Here is a 20,416-nt window from a genome sequence, read left to right on the forward strand (position 1 = left end):
TTCTTCCAAGGAGCAAGCGTCTTTTAATTTCATGGCTGCAGTCACCATCTGCAGTGATTTTGGAGCCCAAGAAAATAAAGTCTGTCACTGTTTCCATTGCTTCCCCATCTATTTGCCATGAAGTGATGGGACTGGATGCCAAGATCTTAGTTTTTTGAATGTTGAGTTTTAAGTCAGCTTTTTCACGCTCCTCTTTCACTTTTATCAAGAGGCTCTTTAGTTCCTCTTCACTTTCTGCCATAAGGGTGGTATCATCTGCATATCTGAGGTTATTGATATTTCTCCAGGCAATCTTGATTCCAGCTTATGCTTCATCTAGCCCAGCATTTCTCACGATGTACTCTGCATATAAATTAAATAAGTAGGGTAACAATATACAATCTTGACGTACTTCTTTCCCAATTTGGAACCAGTCCATTGTTCCATGTCTGGTTCTAACTGTTGCTTCTTGACCTGCCTACAGATTTCTCAGGAAGCAGGTAAGATGGCCTGGTATTCCCATCTCTTTAAGAGTTTTCCACAGTTTGTTGTGATCCACACAGTCAAAGGCTTTAGTGTAGTCAATGAAACAGAAGTGGATGTTTTTCTGGAACTATCTTGCTTTCTTGATGATCCAACGGATGTTGACAATTTGATCTCTCGTTCCTGTGCCTTTTCTAAATCCAGCTGGAACATATGGAAGTTCTCGGTTCATGTACTACTGAAGCCTCACTTGGAGAATTTTGAGCATTACTTTGCTAGTGTGTGAGATGAGTGCAATTGTGTGGTAGTTTGTACATTCTTTGGCACTGGAATGAAAACTGACCTTTTCCAGTCATGTGGCCACAGCTGAGTTTTCAAATTTGCTGGCATATTGAGTGCAGCACTTTCACAGCATCATCTTTTAGGATTTGAAATAGCCTAGCTGGAATTCCATCACCTCCACTAGCTTTGTTCGTAGTGATGCTTCTGCTTACTAAGGCCTACTTGTCTTCACATTCCAGGATGTCTAGCTCTAGGTGAGTGATCACACCATCATGGTTATCTGGGTCATGAAGATCTTTTTTGTACAGTTCTTCTCTGTATTGTTGCCACCTTTTCTTAATATCTTCTGCTTCTGTTAGGTCCATAGACGTCTTCAGCACACTTGTTTCCAGGGGCCAGGGTGTGGTTGAGCTCACCTTGCTTGGTGGGTCCCTCAGCTTCTCGTGGGCCCGACTCCCTGCCCATCCTGGCGGCTCTCTTCGGCCAGATCCAGCCATCGGTGTGATTCTGATTTGTGAGTTTCTGACACCACCCCTGATCCGTCTCCGGATGCTGGGAGCTCCTTGCACAGCTGGGCACTGACCCACTGCCCTCTCTCTCCTGTAGGAATGTTTTGTGAACTTGAGAAAAAATCGGGAAAGGGCCAATTCCCTCTGTCCAGCCCATTAATTCTGCATTCTCAGGCCCGAATTAACCTTGGCAAGGCTTTGAGAGGAGAGAGTAATTCTAACCTTAAAAATCTGCTGATTAAAGCTGGTTTCAGGAATTCGATTCCACTTAATGTCTTGGCAGGGAGCCCAGCCTTGCATTAACATAGCCAGACAGAGTCCTGGCGTTTTCCTCCAGCTTCGTAATAAACAAAACCCCATCGGCTGCTTTACGCAAGAATTCCTTGCCTGGACTCCCTGGCTGTGAGCGGCTGCGTGTGTTGAAGGGAGCCCTGGGTACCAGGATGGTGTCACGGGTGCCTGGATGGGGCGGCGCTGGGAGCTGAGTTCTAGCGGGCTCCAGAGCGAAGCGGTAATTACAGCCAAAGTGCCAGTCCGCGTGTGCTGAGCAGGGCAGTCATCAGAGGGCCAGTCGAGTTCTGGGCACCTCTTAGCCTCTGAATGTCTTCTGGGGGCTATGGGGTGGGCTCCCGGTGGCCTCCCTTCTGAAAACAGGGGACCAAGGCACGCAAGATGAGAAGGGCAAGGCCAGCTACCCGGGAATGCACACGGAAAACTTCCAGCACCATGGATGCAGCCCCTGGCCCCTTACAGAGGCTCAGTGACCCTCCCCTCTAATCAGTCACCACATACCCTAAACCCGGCAAGATCCAGTTATGATGTGTCAGCCTGAACAGGTCGGTGGGCAAGGGGAACACCAGTCAGACCGAGAATTCCTCATGGGAGTTCATTTTTCTCATCAGAGTCCCCACTTGGAGCAGGTGGGGGCCCGTGGGCAATGCAGGGGCTCTGAAACCGCTGGTGGGAAGCAGGGGGCAGGGGAGGGAGGGACAGAGCAGGGGAAGGAGGCCATGATCAGTATACACCACGTTCAAGATCCAGTCCAGCCACCTGGCCGGGCTCCAAGAAACAGGTCTCAGCAATGCACTTTGATGAGAGAGAGGAAATTTCACTTTATTTATTTATTATTTATGCCCAGTACTCTTAGGAAGTATTTGGGATAAAAACAGCCCAGACACAGTGAAACAGGCTAAAAGAACAGGAACTTCAGAGTGGGAAGGTAACCAGATCAGAATATAGAGAGAGAGGGAGAGAGAGAGAGAGGAGGAGGAGAGGGAGAAAGAGACAGACAGGCGTTCCTGCTGCTGCTGGCAGGGTGGGGGGTGCTGCCTGGCACACCCAGTGTGGAGAGAGGTGAATGAACACCCTCGTGGGGGCCCTGGGGACCAGGTGCCAGGAGGGACTTCTGAGACACAGAAATGCCCTGGGTGACCTGGTTTCCCAGAGCAGTTTGACAAATGCTGGGGATGGGGAGAAGGAGAGGAGCCCACAGACCCAGCTCAGGGTCCCCAGGAGAAGGGAAAGTGGGCAGGTGAGAGTGGCCAAATACCTGGACAGACCCCGGCCGAGGCTCTACCCTTGGGGTCACGTATGGGAACAGACGCTGGTAGAGACCACAGAGGGTTAAACCCATGGCCCCCTCCCACCTGCCCTGGTCTCCAGCTGGAGATTCATGACTCAGATCAACTCCTTCCCTAAATCCAAATTTACCTTGTTATCAATTTTTAGCCATTATTCCATTTTATGCCCACTAATTTATTAATCCTGGAACCCCCCAAAAACAATAAAGCTGAAGCTCCAAGCAATTTTATTTATATCTTTAAACATGATTTTTATGCCTTTTTATCTAAAAATTCATTTAATTTTTATCACCCTCCTCACTCATGTCATGGTTAGGCGGCAGCAGCTCAATTTAGATGGGTTCCTCCTGCAAATGCTTAGCCTCCCCCGTGGGAAGGCAGCCCAGGTGAGCGGAGGCAGGTGGGTTTGATGCTGTGCAGTGGCCCCAGGTCAGGACTGTCTCCTCTCCAGCCCCTGGAAAAGGCCAGAAGTGAGGGGACTTCCCAGAACACACAGCATCCCCTCATCCCTTATCTCTGCCCCTCACTTCCTCTTCAGGTTCCTTCATAGCTACTGAAAGGGCCTGTGCTGTGAAGATGGCCTAGAACTTTCCAGAGTGAAAACTGAGCACCTTTCTCCAAGATCCACTGCCTGTGTTTCTTGCCACTCCCCACCCAGACCCAGGGGCCATGAAGCCTGAAGTGGGGGTGGGAGGCACTGCCTCCCTCCTTCCCCCCAGGCTACAGCCCACCTGTCCTCCCCCCAACAGAGCCCCCACCTGGAGGGTCTCCATGGTGCTTTCTTCTTGTCCAAGGTGCCACCCCCCCATCCTATGTGCCCTTCCTCTGAGCTCCCGCCAGTGCAGGTGCCTGGGGTTGGGGGGGGGGGTCTCTCCTGTCTCCAGGGACTAGGGGCTCACAGGCACTTCCTGCAGGACAATGGGGCGAGGTCACACATGTGCTGGGCCTGCCAGGCACTACCCTGTTCTCTCCTGCACGCTGCCCATCTGGGAGGGGTGGCAGTTTGTTGTCCCCACATCAGTTTCTCTCTGCCCCTCAATCCCCCCAGCTCTGAGGACACACTTCTGTGACCCTGGACAAGGTGTTGACATCTCTGAGACCCCATTTGCACATCTGCACACAGGGCTTTGGGTTCTGGGAGGTGCCGTCAGAGATCGTCTTAGGAGAGGCGTGGGGCTGAAGCCCAGTCAATGATGATCTAATATTCCAGGTCTCTCCTGTAACCCAACCCCGGAGGCCGAATCAGACTGCAATCCATTTAGCTCAAACTAATTTTAAAGCAATTCGCTATTTAACAAGTTCGGAGGCCCTGTAGTTTTGCAGGCAGCCTGCGAATTGAATCATTTAGTCTAATCTTAGATTAATACAAACCAAATCCTCTCTCTAAACCACAAGACTGAAGGTCCTGGAGCAAGGGTGCAGGCCAGGCACAGAGCAGACAATATGGAGTGTGGTTTACACGCCCTCCTATTATATGGGAGCCGAGGCCCAGCCCAACCCAGGTGACTTCCGAGTGTGGCCATTACCATATCAGACACTGGAACTGGAAAATTCATCTGCCCTACCTGGAATATTCTGGATGAATGGCCCTGCCTTGTCATTGCTTCAGAGCAGGATGAATTATTCATCTTGGTGGATTTTCCCTTCCCTTCTATTATCTCTTTTTCTTCTGCCACCTTTATATCATGTGTGCATGCTCAGTCACTTCACTCGTGTCTGACTCTCTGCGACCCCATGGACTGTAGCCTGCCAGGCTCCTCTCTCCATGGGATTCTCCTGGCAAGAATGCTGGAGTGGGTTGCCATGCCCTCCTCCAGGGGAAGGGGATGCATGTCTTCTGCATCTCCTGCATTGGCAGGTGAATTCTTTACCCACTGAGTCACCTGGGAAGCCCCTTTACCATGACACATCTTAAATCTATTCATTTTTGTCATGTGGGCATCAGATTCAAGTGTGAGATAAACCAGGCACTTAAAATCTGTTTGTACTCTGATTCCCTTGTGGAGATATTCATCTCCCCAGGGAGAGACAGGCGAGGCCACTGGGGGACCTGAGACCAGGCCACTGAGGAGGCATGTGGGCCACAAGCCTAACCCAGGTCTCGCTCCCACCCCTGCTGGTGGCCTGGCTGCTGGGGGCTAGAGCAGGACTGTTTGCAGAGGAGGTGGCAGGGGCACCCTCATAGGGAGGATTGTTGTCCTTTAGTCGCTCAGTCTCAGTCGTGTCCAACTCTTTTGTGACCTCATGGGCTGTAGCCCACCAGCCTCATCTGTCCATGGAATTTCCCAGGCACGAATACTGAAGTAGGCAGCCATTCCCTTCTCCAGGGGATCTTCCTGACCATGGATCAAACCTGCCTCTCATGCACTGACAGGTGGATTCTTTGCAGCTGAGCCACCTGGGAAACCCCATAAAGACGATTAGAGATGGAGATTTGCTGTAAACACCCTAGTCTGGAGACACAGTAGGTATTATCTCTGTGTTAAAGGAGGCTTTGGTGGGGAGACAGGAGGCAGGGGGAGAAGCTGGGGAGTGAGCTTTTCTGTGTTGAACACAGGGGCTCAGGGATTCACTCACTGTGAGCACCAACCATCAAACATTCCAGCCCCCCAAAGTGGAGCTGCCCCCCAACACCCCAGCCTCCACTTCTTCCCCCAGAGCATAGTTTCTCCAAATCTTGGGTCCAGGGATCCCAGGTTCTAGGGGGCCCCACTGAGCATCTCTGAACTGGGCCCCTGCTCATGTTCTCTGGAACCTCAGGGTCCAATAGAACTTTCCATGATGACGGGGAGCCACTGACTCCTGTGATTACTTGAAATGAGCCTAGTGCCAAGGAACTGGAATTTCTAGTTTCTAGTTTGTTTCATTCTGCGTAATTTGAATTTGAACAAATTCTCCTAACTGTGATGCCCTCCTCTAGAGAGGCCTATCTCGTGATGCCAGGGATGTGCATTCCCACAGTCCACAGAATAAGATTCTGGGCTCAAGTTTCCCCAGAGGAGGATGTCGACAGCAGGCCTTGGCTTTGGGGGTTCCCTGCCTCCTGTGGGAGGGAGCCCCCAAAGAGCAGAATGCAAAGGTCTTGCCCAGAGAAGAAATTTCGTAGGTGATCAAGGCCATGGGGATGAAAAGCAGCTTACCTCTCCAGTCCTGCTCTGACTGCTTTCAGCTGCCTTTACTTTATTTCACTGAATTCTGCTTAGTTCATAAAATGAAGATGTTTGACCAAGAGAAGAAGCCTTGTTCTCAGTGAACACCTGTTACATGCCAGGTCATCCTCCATGCCAAGCACGGTGCCCGAGTGTCTGTTGATCTCACACTTAGGTGATGCATGTCACACTCTGGCCCCCCAAACACTCTTCTACTACTGAGTCCAGTTTGAAAGACAATCAGGTCCTCTGAGCTTCCTGTGGATGATGCTGGGGAGGTGTAATATATTCGGTTGTTGTTGTTGTTGAGTTGCTAAGTCATGTCCGACTCTTTGTGACTGCAGGGACTGCAGCACGCCAGGCTTCCCTGTCCGTCACCAACTCCCAGAGCCTGCTCAAACTCATGTCCATTGAGTTGGTGATGCCATCCAACCATCTCATCCTCTGTCGTCCCCTTCTCCTCCTGCCTTCAATCTTTTCCAGCATCAGGGTCTTTTCAAACGAGTCAGTTCTTCACATAAGGTGGCCAGAGTATTGGAGCTTCAGCTTCAGCAACCGTCCTTCCAATGAACATTCAGGACTGATTTCCTTTAGGATGGACTGATGTGATATTCTTGCAGTCCAAGGGCTCTCAAGAGTCTTCTCCAGTGCCATAGTTTGAAAGCATCAATTCTTCAGTGCTCAGCCTTCTTTATGGTCCAACTAAACTCCATACGTGACTACTAGAAAAGTCATAGCTTTGACTATTTGGCTCCCCGTTGGTAAAATGATGTCTCTTCTTTCTAACACACTGTCTAGGTTTGTCATAGCTTTCCTTCCAAGGAGCAAATGTCTTTTAATTTCATGGCTACAGTCATTTTGGAGCACAAGAAAAGAAAATCTGTCACTGGTTGCACTTTTTCCATTCTATTTGCCATGAAGTGATAGGACTGGATGCCATGATCTTGGTTTTTTGAATGTTGAGTTTCAAGCCAGCTTCTTCACTCTCTCACTCTCATCAAGAGTTCCTCTTCACTTTATGCCAGTAGAGTGGTATCATCTGCATTTCTGAGATTGTTGATGTTTCTCCTGGCAGTCTTGATTCCACCTTGTAATTCTTCCAGCCTGGTATTTTGCATGATATACTCTGCATAAATTAAATAACAGAGGTGACAATATACAGCCTTGTTGTACTCCTTTCCTGATTTTGAACCAGTGCATTGTTCCATGTCCAATTCTAATTGTTGCTTCTTGACCCATATATAGGTTTCTCAGGAGACAAGTGATCTTGTACTCCCATCTCTTTAAGAATTTTCCACAGTCTGTTGTGATCCACACAGTCAAAGGCTTTAGCATAGTCAATGAAGCAGAAGTAGAGGTTTTCCTGGGATTTCCTTGTTGTCTCCATGATCCAATAAATATTTGCAGTCTGATCTCCGGGTCCTCTGCCTCTTCGAAACTGCCAGCTTGTAGATCTGGAAGTTCTCAGTTCACATACTGCTGAAGCCTATCTTGAAGGATTTTGAGCATAACCTTGCTAGTGTGTGAAATGAGTGCAATTGTAGTGCAACAGTAGTTGGAACATTCTTTGACATTGCCTTTCTTTGGGATTGAAATGAAAATTGACCTTTTTTAGGTTTCCACCATGGTTATCTGGGTCATTAAGACCTTTTTTTGTGTGTATTTCTTCTGTGCATTCTTGCCACCTCCTCTTAATCTCTTCTGCTTCTGTTAGGTCCTTACTGTTTCTGTCATTTATCATGCCCATTCTTGCATGAATGTTCCCTTGATATCTCTAGTTTTCTTGAAGAGATCTCAAATCTTTTCAATTCTATTGTTTTCCTCTATTTCTTTGCATTGTTCATTTAAGACAGGTTTCTTATCTCTCCTTACTATTCTCCAGAACCCTGCATTCAGTTGAGTTTATCTTTCCTTTCTCCCTTGTCTTTCACGTCCCTTCTTTCCTCAGCTATTTGTAGAACCTCCTCAAACAACTACTTTGCCTTCTTGCATTTCTTTTTCTTTGGTACGGTTTTGGTCACTGCCTCCTATACAATGTTATGAACCTCCATCCATAGATATTCAGACACTCTACCAGGTCTAATCCCTTGAATCTGTTCATCACCTCCACTGTATAATCATAGGGATTTGATTTAGGTCATACCTGAATGGCCTAGTAGTTTGCCCTACTTTCTTCAATATAAACCTGAATTTTGCAGTACTGAGCTGATGATCTGAGGCACAGTCAGCTCCAGGTCTTGTATTTGCTGACTGTATAGAGCTCCATCTTCAGCTGCAAAAAAACATAATCAATTTGATTTCGGTATTGATCATCTAGTGATGCCCATGTGTAGAGTCGTCTCTTGGGTTGTTGGAAAGGGTGTTTGCTATGACCAGTGCATTCTCTTGAAAACATTCTGTTAGCCTTTGCACTGCTTCATTTTGTACTCCAAGGCCAAACTTGCCCGTTATCCCAGGTATCTCTTGACTTCCTGCTTTTGCATCCCAATCCCCTATAATGAAGAGGACATCTTTTTTGGTGTTAATTCTAGAAGGTCTTGTAGGTCATCATAGAACCGGTCAACTTTAGCTTTTTTGGCATCAGTGGTCGGGGCATAGAGTTGGATTACTCTGATGTTAAAGAGTGGTCTTTACATTTTTTTTTTTTTTTAATGGTTGGGAAAAAATCCAAAGAAGAATGATATTCATGACAGGTGAAAATTATGCAAAATTCAAATTCCAGTGTCCATAAATAAAGTTTGGGGACACATTCATTACCTGTCATCTAAGCTGCTTTTGCCCTCCAGCATATAGCTGAGCAGCAATAGCAGAGACCACCTGACTCACAAGGCTGAGGATATCTACTTCTGGCCCTTTGCAGAAAGTCTGCCAATCCCTGTGATAGGTGAGATGCTGATGGGAACATTGGATGGCAGAGGGGATGTCTAATACCCTGAGACACAGCCCACCTCCCCTGCTGCCCCCTGCCTCCATAGGTGTCATTTCCAGGGATTCCTCCCACTGGCTGTGTCAGGACAGTCTCTGTGGAGGAGGGAGGACCTAAGATGGACTCAGGAGGGGTGGAGTTTGCACAGGAGAGGACGGAGCCCACCCTGGGGTGTGGGGTTGTACGAGGGAACACGTGGACGTGGGAAGCACTGGTTTGGCTTGCGAAAAGTGAGTCAACCGTTCTCTAGAGCAGAAGCCAAGAGTGGAAGAAACCATGGGGGGTGGGAGGGGCTGAGCTCCTGTTGGAAAGAAACAGTTGGAGATGGAGATGGAGAAGCAGCCTTTGAGAGCTGGACAGGAAAGGGGCCCACCCTCCAGTCCCAATGCCCACCAATAAACATCTCACCACCTGAGACATTTTCTTCTTGGTCCACCAAGGCCACTGGATATTGAACCCTGATGGACCCTCTGGCACCTGGGGGACCCCCAGCAGCTGAGTCTGTTGGGGAAAAAAAAATCCCTTTGAGGAGATTTGAGGCTGACACTGCCTTCAGAAACATCCTTTTCCAAAACATATATTTCAAAGTGAAGGGAGTTCTTGTCTGCTATTGGTTTCCCCCTGTGATTGTATCTTTCCTCTTTATTTAAGGAAAAAAAGGAAAAACAGTCTATAGTGTCACACAAGCAATTTTGAATATTTAAGAAAAAAACTCTTCCTTGCTCAACTGTCATGTGAAAGGGAAGCTGTCATACCTTAATTTTTTGAGTATAACTAATTTGAACGTTACTTTCATCTAAAGGGTGATGTTCGCCTGCATTTCCTATAAATAGCTAGTTGTTTTCTCTTTTTCTTTCCTTGTTTTATGTGATGCACATAAACAAGGGGCCCTGTGTGTCCTTTGCTGCAAACACCCCCACACGTGGGTGCACTCATCCCTTGAGCTCACACACACACATAGACGTGCACACTCAGCAGCACCCACCAGCCCCAGATGGAACTCTTCCCCCTCCATCATGTCACAGCCCCCAAATGCAAAACTCACCCCAGGGACCACCCCCAAGGGACCCCCAGAGCCTGATCCAAAAGCACCAGGAGCTGGTACAACACAGATGACTACAGAAAAACTTGATGGCTTTTTTGATTAGTGGTTAAAGGAATGGATTTGATATGCTGTGTGCAATTAATCTATGATTGGCTTGGGGATGACTCTGTCATGCGGACTGAAAATGGGCTGGAAGGCTGCAGCATGAGGACGATGGTGACCATGGGAACTGACCAGGGAGCCTGGACCAGGATGGGGCTGTGGGTGGTTTGGAGTTGCGAGGTGTATAGGCATGCAGTGAGGCGGCCCGGCATGGCATGTACCCGCTGGTCAGAGAATCTGTGAATTCACGCCTTGTCTGCTCCACCTACCTGAGCCAGTAGGCATGGCTCTGTGTTGCCGAAACCAGCTTGAATCGATGGACCCCCTTCCTGGGCATCCCACAACATTCCTATGCTGAGGACATGGAGATTTCTACTGGCAGCCCAGATCCAGAGCTCGGCAACTTTCCGCTTTCTGTGTGTCTTCTCGTGGGGTTCTTACGAGCTCCTCAGAATCTCCAGTAGAAATGTGAAATCAGCCTTCACAGCTACACAGGAGACAGGAAGAGGACGGTGTCCACTTTGCAGCTGGGCTGGATGAGAGCCCTCCCAGCAGGTGGACGGCAGGTCTCCCCCCATGAGCAGGATGCCTTGCTCTGAAATCCATCCCTTGCCAGCCCTAGTTCACTAAGACCAGGCACTGGAAGCCTCCCTCGAGACAGCTGTCCAACACTTGTCAGTTTTCCCTGAAACTGAAGCTTAGTCCCCACCTCTTTTTTTAATAGTATTTATTTATCTGGGTGCACCAAGTCTTAGTTGCAATATGTGAGGTCTTTCAGGTGTGGCATGCAGAATCTAGTTCTCTGACCAGGGTTTGAACCCAAGCCCCCTGCATTGTGAACTCAGAGTCTTAACCACAGGACTGCCAGGGAAGTCCTCACAAGCAGAAATTAAACATGTATTGTCTCTGGGTCTTGCCCTGCACCAGGCTGTCGAGGCCAGTGTTCTGAGGGTACTGTTTGGGGGAACTATGGGCCACCTTCATTTAAAGGTCCTGCCTGCCAGGAGCTCCCTTCCAGGAAATACAGATAGACAAGTCAGCTATGGAGTGACTGGTGTGCTAGGCAGGACAACACTGTCCGGCAGGACTGTCTGATGCCTTCAGGCTTCTTGAGTCCTTGGGGCTCCCTGGGGAGCTTCCTCCCTCGATGCCATTTGACACAGCTGCTCTCATCCAGGGTGCCTCTCTCCCACCTTTCTAAGATCGTGCTTCTCATCTGCAGAGACCAGAGATATCAGATCACCAGGGTGGTTGGAGTAACATCTAAAAATAGACTAACTAGGTTCTGAGTGAGGCCCGGAGGGTTCCTCTGATTAAAATGCATGAGCCTTGATGTAGAAACGGCGATTTTTCTTTTTAACATCACTCTGTTTATTGGATGGTTCTGGATGGTTCAGGGTAGGGGAGGGTGCCCAAGACGGGGTTGCTGGGATGGCTGGGGAGAGGGGCCGTGCTCTCATGGGAGGGAAACACAGTAGGTGTTTGGTAAACTCTTGGTGATTACCTAGCACTTGGTGCAAGGATGCTGCAGACCAACCCAGACAGAACACAGTTAATGAAGGGGCAGATGGTGCTGCAAACGGCCATGTTCTTTTCAAGTTCAAAGAAAAGCGGTGGAAAGAAAAAGAGACAGGTGAAGAGGGGCAGTCGTTGCAAACTCTCTAGAGGATGATCAGTGCAAAAGGAGGCTTTCATTTCAAAGGAAGGGAGAGACTTCTCCCAACAGTTTATGTCTCCCTCCATCCGGCTCATGGCCTGACTGAAAGCAATGAAACTGCCCACAAGGACACGCTGCATCCAAATGAAGGGGCTGATGTAAGTTGCAGGTGGCTTGCTCCTCCACTGCAACCAAACGCTCATAGAACTGTCCAAACATGAGGCTCCTTTGGCAGGAAGGAATGAGCTATCAAAAAAATAGTTTTTTTTTTTTTAAAGAAAGAAACAGTTTATTGAAAACCTGAAAAGTCAGAAAAGAATATTGCCTTCTTAATAATAAATACACATTTTGCGGGCAAGAATTGCAAGGGAATCGTTTAAATTAATTTCCGCTTTGTTTGTTTGGTTTGTACAGGGCTTAAGTCCCAGCTGACAGCAATCTGTAAAAGTTCTAACATATTGGAAATCTGATTTTCTTGCAGCCAGAGTCCCATAGTCCAAAATGATTTCTCTTTCAGCTCTGCTAATCAGACAGGCAGGGCTCAAATGGACTCCTAGTTGAACCAAATTGCACTTGGTCTTTTTGGGGGTGTGAAAAATAACTGATGAAAGCTGTAAATGCAGAGCTGCCGGTCATCGCTCTCTGCAGAGTTGGTGTGGGTGTTGGGGGACTTCGGTGAGAAGGGAGGGGAAGACCTTCCCATCCTTCGTCCTCTGAGGCTCTGTGGCCTGCCTCCTCTTTCTGCCCCTTCTGGAACCCGTGCTTTGGGAAGCGGGGAACTCCAAGGAAAATAGAAGGAGTTCATTCTAATTTGGAATTGGCGACTCCAAAAGAAAAGACAAATTTCCTCCCGCTCGGACTCTGAGAGTTGTTTCAAGAGGGATCTGACTGTTCTCATTAGCTCCTTTTTTTTCAGCCCTGCTGGCAGGCCGGCCCCCACAGCGCCCACTACATGATGTGCTGCCCCTCCCCGGGTCCTGGTCAGCTCACCTGGATCTAAGAGACAAGCTCCATGAGAGCTGATCCTCCTCATGTCCTGTCTCTATGCTGTTCCTGAACTTGAATCCTCACCCACCTTCTTCATCCTGCCTCGAGCTGCTTTTTAAAACCAGATCCATCTGCAAAAGATGCAGGTTGATACTTACAACAAGCACATGTATGAATAGAAAACTAAATAAAAACCAGAAAGTGGGGGGTTTTCACAAGAGGTCTCAGGCTCCAGAGGTTAGCCTGAGGAAGTACTGCCTCCTCCCAGCCCTCTAGCCTTCAAGCTCCTCCCAGCCAGGGTCACCAGGGAGGACTCTCCTTGACCAGGAAAGGTCTGGAAAGTGTGTCTGTTCAGTCCCTCCCTGAACACCACGGGGTCTTAACGCAGACTCTCTGCATGAGCTCCAGGGTAACTCCCAGGGTAACCGCCCTAAAGTGATGGGCATAATGTACACATATGTGCATTCTCCTGGCCCCTGGCTTATCTGGGTTCCCACGTGTCCCCATGACCCCACAAGGGTGAGCACCCCAGCTGTCCATCTGTGTTGCCCACTGGGATGTCCCAACTGTGCTTCTTAGGTGTATACCAGACCTTAGCCTTGGGCCTAGAGCCAGACATGGAGGCACCCACCCCTCGGTTCCCTGGGGTGGTGGCAGCGTGTGTGGCCCTTTCTTGCTCCTTCTCTGTTCTCTGTTCCTCCTTTCCCTCTTTCCAACTGAATTCTCGTTTTTCCTCTCTCCCTAGTGCTTGTACGGCTGCTATGTCCATTCCTCCATCATCCCCACCTTCCACCGGAGGTGCTACTGGCTCCTTCAGGTAGGTGGCTGGGACTGGATTCTTCTTCCGTCTCTGGTACTGGGGAAGGGTCTGCGGAGGGGGCTGAGTCGGGCGGGGCTCCTGCGTGCGGCGGCCTCCGGCGCAGGCGCCCTGGTCAGCTTTCCTTAGGAATGTTGGCGTGTGGCACTGAGGCCAGCTATGCAGTTAGCCCGGTGCAATGATAGGTACCAGGAAAAGGAGAAACTCTGGCGGGGAGAGTCCTTGCCTGCCTCGCGAGGATAAAATCCCTCCAGGTGCTTCCAGGGTACCTCAGTTTCCTCTGAATGAGGACAGGGAAGGCTGGGCACCGTGCCCCTGACTGAGAAAAGCCTTTTGGCTGAAAACCACGTATTTGTTTTCTCACATGGGTTCGTTGTAGTCGGCGGGCGTGTAAAATCGGCTTCCAGAGCCACACCTTTTGCTGTCGGATTGTTTGGGACAGTTGTTGGCAGAGCAGGAGCCCCTGGCTCTGGGGGAAGGGGCTCTGTAATCGATTTGTGATGTCTGCTGTGGAGCAGTGTGGAGAGAGGAGGGAGGAGCCACCCAATCCGGAAGCTCCAAGGGAAGCCTGGCGGATCCTCTGTCCATGGTGCTGATGCACTGCCCTGAGGCCGCCCAGCCTCTGGCCGATTGGTTGTGTTGATGATCTTCTTGCCTAGTAGAAGGTGTTGCTATGTGAGTGGAAGGGTCTAAGGGATCCACCCAGTCAGCCTGGACCTGGGTCCTTTCCAAACCCTGTCCTGTGATTTTCAGCCGCTCTCTGTAGAACCCATTCCTTGGCGGGCCCTGTCTGCATCACCGCAACTTCTTGCTATTGCCTCTGCCCAGGAATTGCTGCCTCTGGTCTTGCCCTCCATAGGTCTTACTTTCTGTGTCCACTTTGGTTCAGCTTAGCCTGGGCCCCAGGGGTTTGGGGAGCTCCTCGACCTGAAGGGTGCACTTGGGAGGGGTCCAGCAGATAGGAAAGCAAGCCCCCCCGCCCCACTGTTCATGGCACGCGTTCTGACAGAAGAGAGTTGCAAATGCCATGGAGTGCAGAAGAGCAGCTGGTTCCAGGAAAGGCAGCCTGAAAGATGTCTGCTAGGCACAGAGCAGCCTCAGCATCCACACCCAGACCCAGCCCTCTGCCCATCAGATCTGCCCTACCTCTGCCAATCAAGCCCCTTGGCTTCAAACACTTCTGTTCTCTTTGGTCCTCAGAAATAACTGTCTGTCGTTCAGTACGTTCATTAATGGGTAGCACCTGAGACTGTCCAAGGGAGGAGGTGCTAATTTGCAGACACAACTTCCTCGACACCTTGACCAGGGTCAGCTTCCCAGGGTCTGTCCCCCTTGGAGGTTGGCATAGTAACACCTGCCTCTGTAATTGCTCAGCCCTGTGTCCTTATGAAAGGGACCTTCAACGTGGTCCTGGGGTGATTCTTTCCAGGTCTTGTAACTAAGAATGGGCCCAAGGCATTTCTCCATCTTGCAAAGGGTCTTCTACACAGCTTCAGGGGTGGGGTGTGGGTTCCTCCTTGAGAGCAGAGATCTGGTGGAGTTGGAATGTGCTTTGTCCCCAGGGTTGCACTATGGCTGCCAGAGAATCACTGTTACCCCAAGCAGCCTCGTGACCTCGTTCCTGGGTCTCCAACCCCAGGTCCCGTGTTGGTGTTTTCCGCTTTCAGGCCCCATCAGAGTACCTTTCAGGCCCCATTAGAGTACCTCTTTCCTCTGCCTGGCCTGGCCACTGCCCTCCTGTTAGTGGAGCATCCATTGAGGAGACGACTTCCTGCCAGCCAGCCCGTCCGGCAGCCCCAGCTGTCTGCTCTCCCAGGCTGCTCCCTCTCCTCCAGGCCCTTCTCTTGCACTCCTGTCTCCACTCCCTCAGGCTTCGATGGCTTTAAAATTTCAGTGGATCTCCTTCCCTCTCCTTCTGTGATCTCAGACATCTCCAAGCAGCCATGATGTCTGAGCCAATTGCTTCCCAAATTGGATTCCAGTCACTCAGGCCCCTGGAGCGGGCTCACTGTTAGACGGGGCTACCCTCGCCTTTCTCCTGGGACCACGAAAGAAGTAGGGGGGGATCCTGCTCCTCTGTCTCAGCCCTCCCCTCCCTGGTGCTCTGGTCCGGGCCACTGTGTGCTGGTCATGTACCTGGGGTGACCCACATGCATCTGGGCTTTGCTACCTTTCAGCTGCCAGGGAACCCGAGTCTCCCCAAAGGCCAGGATCACATGATCTGGTTTCTCCAGGGCTGATCTGAGCCTTCCTCTCCTGGTCCCTGGGGGATTGTCTCTCCACCTTCTCCTCTGCATCCTCAAGCATCATTCTTATTTCTGTAAGCAGGTGACACAGTGAGGATGTACATGGATGTGGGGAGGGGCTCCTGTGCCAGGTCAGTCCCGGGTGGGAGGATGTTAAGGAGCAAAAACCAAAAACAATAGGCATAGTGCAGGGCCCGTGTGGAGCCCCAGAGAAAGTGTGGCAGTTGCCCAGCTCAGGGCAGTTGTTCTGATGCTAATTACACCACCAGGATAATGATGCATGGCCAGGTTTAATTTCTCTGCTATTAAATAGGAAAGAAGCCATGAGACACTGGCTCAGATGGAAATTGGCCCAAGTTTGCCTCTGACACCAATTACCAAGAAAAAGGCTTGGGTGGGAGTGAAGGTGTCAGGGCATTGACGGGATGAGAGCTGAGAAAGGAGGAGCTTGGTGCCAATGTGGCAACAAAGAAGCCAGCAGGTCCCTTAGGGGACCCGTGACATGCTGCTGGCCAATGGTGCCTAGACGGGCCATGCCTCTCACGCCCCACTGCCCAGGCGAGCAGGCTGGCTGGGGTGGGGGCCCCCATCAGAGGAAGGGGGCTTGGAGGACAAGGAAGGAGGGAAGGAGGGCTTCTGGATAAAGAAGAGTTTCCTCTGGGAGCAGCCCCACCCGTCCAGCAGCTGCCGTGCCAGCTGAGTGGCCATCTTCTGCCAGGCAGCCTCTGCGAGATCACTCCGGCCTCTGAGATCCTCAAAGTGACATGGATAATTCCAAGGCCTGTCAGCACTATGGGGATCCCACCCACACAGGCCTGGTTTTCCTCTCCAACCAGACTGTCATCTTTCCGAGGGAGCCCCCTGCCTCCTCCGACTGCCCCGAGTGCCCAGTGCAGATCAAGAGGGGCCAGCACATCCCCCCTGTTACCATGCTCTGCTACCAGGACAGGGGAGGGGCCAGCATGTCAGAGCCTGCATGGCCTGCCCCAGCTAGAAGCAGAGGGTCGGGAGCAGGAGTGAGGGAAGGGTAGGAGTTTCCCTGTGACCTGGCTTCGGGGAGGGTGTGACACCCCCCTCTCTCTCTCCATTGCTGATAAATATTTTATGAGGATGTGAGCCGACAGACACTGAGGAACCGGAGTCCTCCCCTGGAGTGGAGGGCGCGTAAGGTCATCGCCGTGCTCTGCGGGCACCACATGGTCAGCTGCATGGGCAGCATCTCGAGACCCCCAGAAGACCCAAGCTCAGGCCACTTCTCCAGGGCCTTTGGGGGGTTTGCCCTGGGACCTAGAGAAGCCCCTGTGCCCGGCCAGCCCAACCTCTGCTCCTCACATCACCAGCACCACTGAGGGCTCCATGTGTCCCAGCTGGCGAGGCCCTCATAGGCTGCCCCCAGCTTAGCCGCTGCATTTCCTAGATAGATGCTGAGGCCCAGAGAGGTGAGGGTGAGACCCAGGGTCACCCAACTGGTCAGCGATGGAGCCGGGCTGGGATCAGGCCTCCCTGTTCCTTCTTGCTCTGCCTCCCGTGGCCTTGATCATGGTTATTGCTGCAGCCTCCCGGGCCTTGAGTCTTGCTAGGGCCACAGAGGTGTGGCCCCACCTGCTGGCTGGGCCAGACAGCAAGGGGCGTCAACCTCCATCTCTGCCACTGTGGCCTCTCCTATTTGGGAATCTTCCAGTGCTTAGGCTCCAGGCTCCCTGCCTCCTCCTGTGTCCCCCTCCTGGGCCCCACACACCCCCTTCTGTGCTCTCCTCCCCCAGGAGGCCAGGCCCTCACTCCAGGCCAGACTTGCCAGCAGATTCTGTATGGCTCATTTGGAAACTATTTCTGCTTCTAATGAGTGTTTTTCTTTTTGCCCTTGTCCTCTAAAATGCTTAATGAATGTTTTCCGTGCTCAAGTGAAGCAGGGGGTGTGTCCCTGTGTGTCTGCCACCACCATTCATTCTGGGCTGTGCGGCTGTTGAGACCAGCTCACCGGGGCAGAGGCAGCAGGGGCTGCTCCCTAGCCACGTCAGCAGCTCACACCAAGGCCTGCAGGACCCTGGGTGCTGCTGTGCAAATACAGGGACCCTGGGGTTTGGGGGGAACCTTGGGATTGTGGTCTCCTGGACCTCTGAGAAGGGCAGCCATTCGGGTTCCCAGTTCGAGGACACATGGGTTGTAAGCAGGAGCGGGGTTCTAGCTTTGCCCTGACAACCCTGAACATGGCAATCTGGGACCACACAACCAGGCCCCTGGGGACCAACCTCCCACCGGGCAGTGTGTCTGACCCTCACCACCAGCCCCCTGCCCTCCCAGAGACCTGCTCTAGGGCACCCGTCTCTGTCTCCCTGGAGTGCCATTGTCACCTCTTATTGGGAGGCACTAAAACAGCTTTTTTTTTTTACTTTTTATTTTGCATTGTTGTTGTCTAGTTGCTAAGTCATGTCTGACTCTTTGCAACCCCTTGTATTTCAGCATACCAGGGTTCCCTGTCCGTCCCCATCTCACACACATGTTCATTGAGTTGGTGATGCCATTCAACATCATCCTCTGTCACCCCCTTCTCCTCCTGCTCTTAATCTTTCCCAGCATCAGGGTCTTTTCCAAGGAGTCAGCTGTTCATATCAGGTAGCCAAAGTACTGGGGTATAGCCAATTAACAATGCTGTGATAGTTTCAGATGGACAGCGAAGGTCTCAGCCACACATATACATGTATCCATTCTCCCCCAAACTCCCCTTCCATCCAGGCTGCCCCTAACACTGAGCAGAGTTCCCTGTGCTATACAGTAGGTCCTTGTTGGTTATTCATTATAAATATAGCAGTGTGGACATGTCGATCCCAAACTCCCTTCCCCCATTCTTTCCTCCACCCCCAGAAACCATGAGTTCAGTTCTCTAAGTCTGTAAGCAGAGACAGCTTTGAGCACCTGGTCCCAGGCCATGCGGCCAGGGAAAGGGGCACCTGCCTTCACACCCAACCTCGCTGCTTCCTGCCTGAACTTGAGCTTTGCCACCCCAGCCACCACAGAAACAGTGGGTGCAGAGTCATCACAGAGGAGTGCAGGGGTGATGGGGTGAAGCCAGCTCACCGAGGGGGCTCACTGTAGGCTGCCCTGGCCCCCAACCCCCCCCCCCAACCCCTGGAGAAGAGGGAAGCTCCACCTCAGGACTGACTGCCTTCCAGGATGGGGGAGGCCCCCATTCTTGCTCAAGCCCAGGGTCCCCTGAAAAATGCCCATGAGAACCACTTCCCCACCTGCCTGGCAAGACCTGGGGGGTCTAACTGAAGCTCTTAGTCCCTTTGTTGGATTGTGGGCCCCCTGCTGGCCTTTCCCTCTCAGCGTGGTCAATTTCCGTCCACCCCATCCTGATAGCAGAACTGCGGAGGACCCAGAGCGGGGAGCCTGTGAGGAGGGCGTTCCTTCTGCCAGGAGGAGGAGACTCCCAGGGTGGCTGCTGGCAAGGGGCGGGGGCAGTGGCCCGTGGCCCCCCAGGTGAACCAGATCTCTGGAGCTTCACAGGTGGTCAGACAGGGCCCCAGAGAAGGCCCTCTGCTCACAGCACCAGATACAGGCTTGGACCCCTGCGTGTCCCAAGGGAGCCCTGCCTTCCTTCAGAGGGATCCTCCCCACCTCGTGTGGCTCTCACCAGAGCCCTTGGGGCTTCTTCGCCTCTGGACAAGGCCTTCGGGCCCCAAGGGCATCTGGGTAGCACTGCAGGCACCGCCCATGGGCAGGGGGAGCAGGCTGTGGGCCCAGGCTTCCTCTCCCGGCCTGGGACTGGGGCACCTCATGGGGCCAGGGCCATGTCCTGACACCATACCCTTAGGGCCTCAGGGTGTAGCTCTGTCCATCGGCACAGACCTGACTGTGGATGTGAGGGCCTCTCTCTGAGCCCACTGCCTCCAGCTCCCCAGGAAGGGTCTTCCAATCTCACCGCTTCCCTGAAATGGCAAAGCTGGGGTAAGGCAGGGTGGGGGGTGTCAGGCAGGGGGACATGCAGTACGTGCCCCCTGGTCACCTGCGTGTGGCCCAGAGGTCACCCTTTTAGTGCCCGCTCAGAGCACTGAGTGGACAGAGGTTTGGGATGGTGTTCATGTGAACCCCTTAAAATAGTGGGATGGCATCATTAGCTGCTTGATGACACTGTCATTAGTCGGTTTATCTCATTTCTCTGAATCCCAGTTTCCTCATCAGTAAAACAGAACTGAGGATGGTGTGGATTGCTCAGGGCTATTGTGAGAATTCCCTATAAATGAAACACAGAGCATGTGGAAAGGGAGCCCAGCTTCTGGCCCTCAGCAAGTGCTCCATGGATCATGGACAGCTGAACACCAGCAGCTCCAGGTTAGACCTCTGGGGGCATCCTGACACCCCCAGGAAGCTGTGAGACCCCACCTCCCACCACCTCTTCATCTCTCATGGTACACCACACCCCCCACCAAAGTGGGGCTGGTCAGGACAAGCCGGCCAGGGCACCTCTCCTCCTTCCCTCCACTTACTCTGCAGCGACAGCGTTGTCACGGTTATAAATGTCCCTCCCCCTCTCCCAGCCTCAAAGTGACTTGAACTCCATCTGGTGAATGGTCAGCTCTTCTGCAACCCAAGTGCTTCTCCCCTTCCCCCATCGTCGTCTTCAGTCTGTCTGGAAGCGTGGCCCCTCCTTGGA

General features: G+C 51.7%; 1 protein-coding gene across 7 annotated transcripts in view; it reads left to right on the forward strand.

Moving 5' to 3' along the window:
• The window catches only part of LOC122451780 (calmodulin-binding transcription activator 1), a 664,205-nt gene that overhangs the window by 369,608 nt on the left and 274,181 nt on the right, over positions 1-20,416 (forward strand). For all 7 annotated transcript variants that reach the window (XM_043484680.1, XM_043484682.1, XM_043484681.1 and 4 more), the window contains exon 3: positions 13,445-13,516. In XM_043484680.1, the coding sequence (XP_043340615.1) occupies positions 13,445-13,516 (72 nt within the window). The remainder of the gene's footprint in view (positions 1-13,444; positions 13,517-20,416) is intronic.

This window comes from Cervus canadensis, chromosome 13 (assembly GCF_019320065.1).
Source record: "Cervus canadensis isolate Bull #8, Minnesota chromosome 13, ASM1932006v1, whole genome shotgun sequence".
In the NCBI taxonomy this organism is placed as follows: Eukaryota; Metazoa; Chordata; class Mammalia; order Artiodactyla; family Cervidae; genus Cervus; species Cervus canadensis.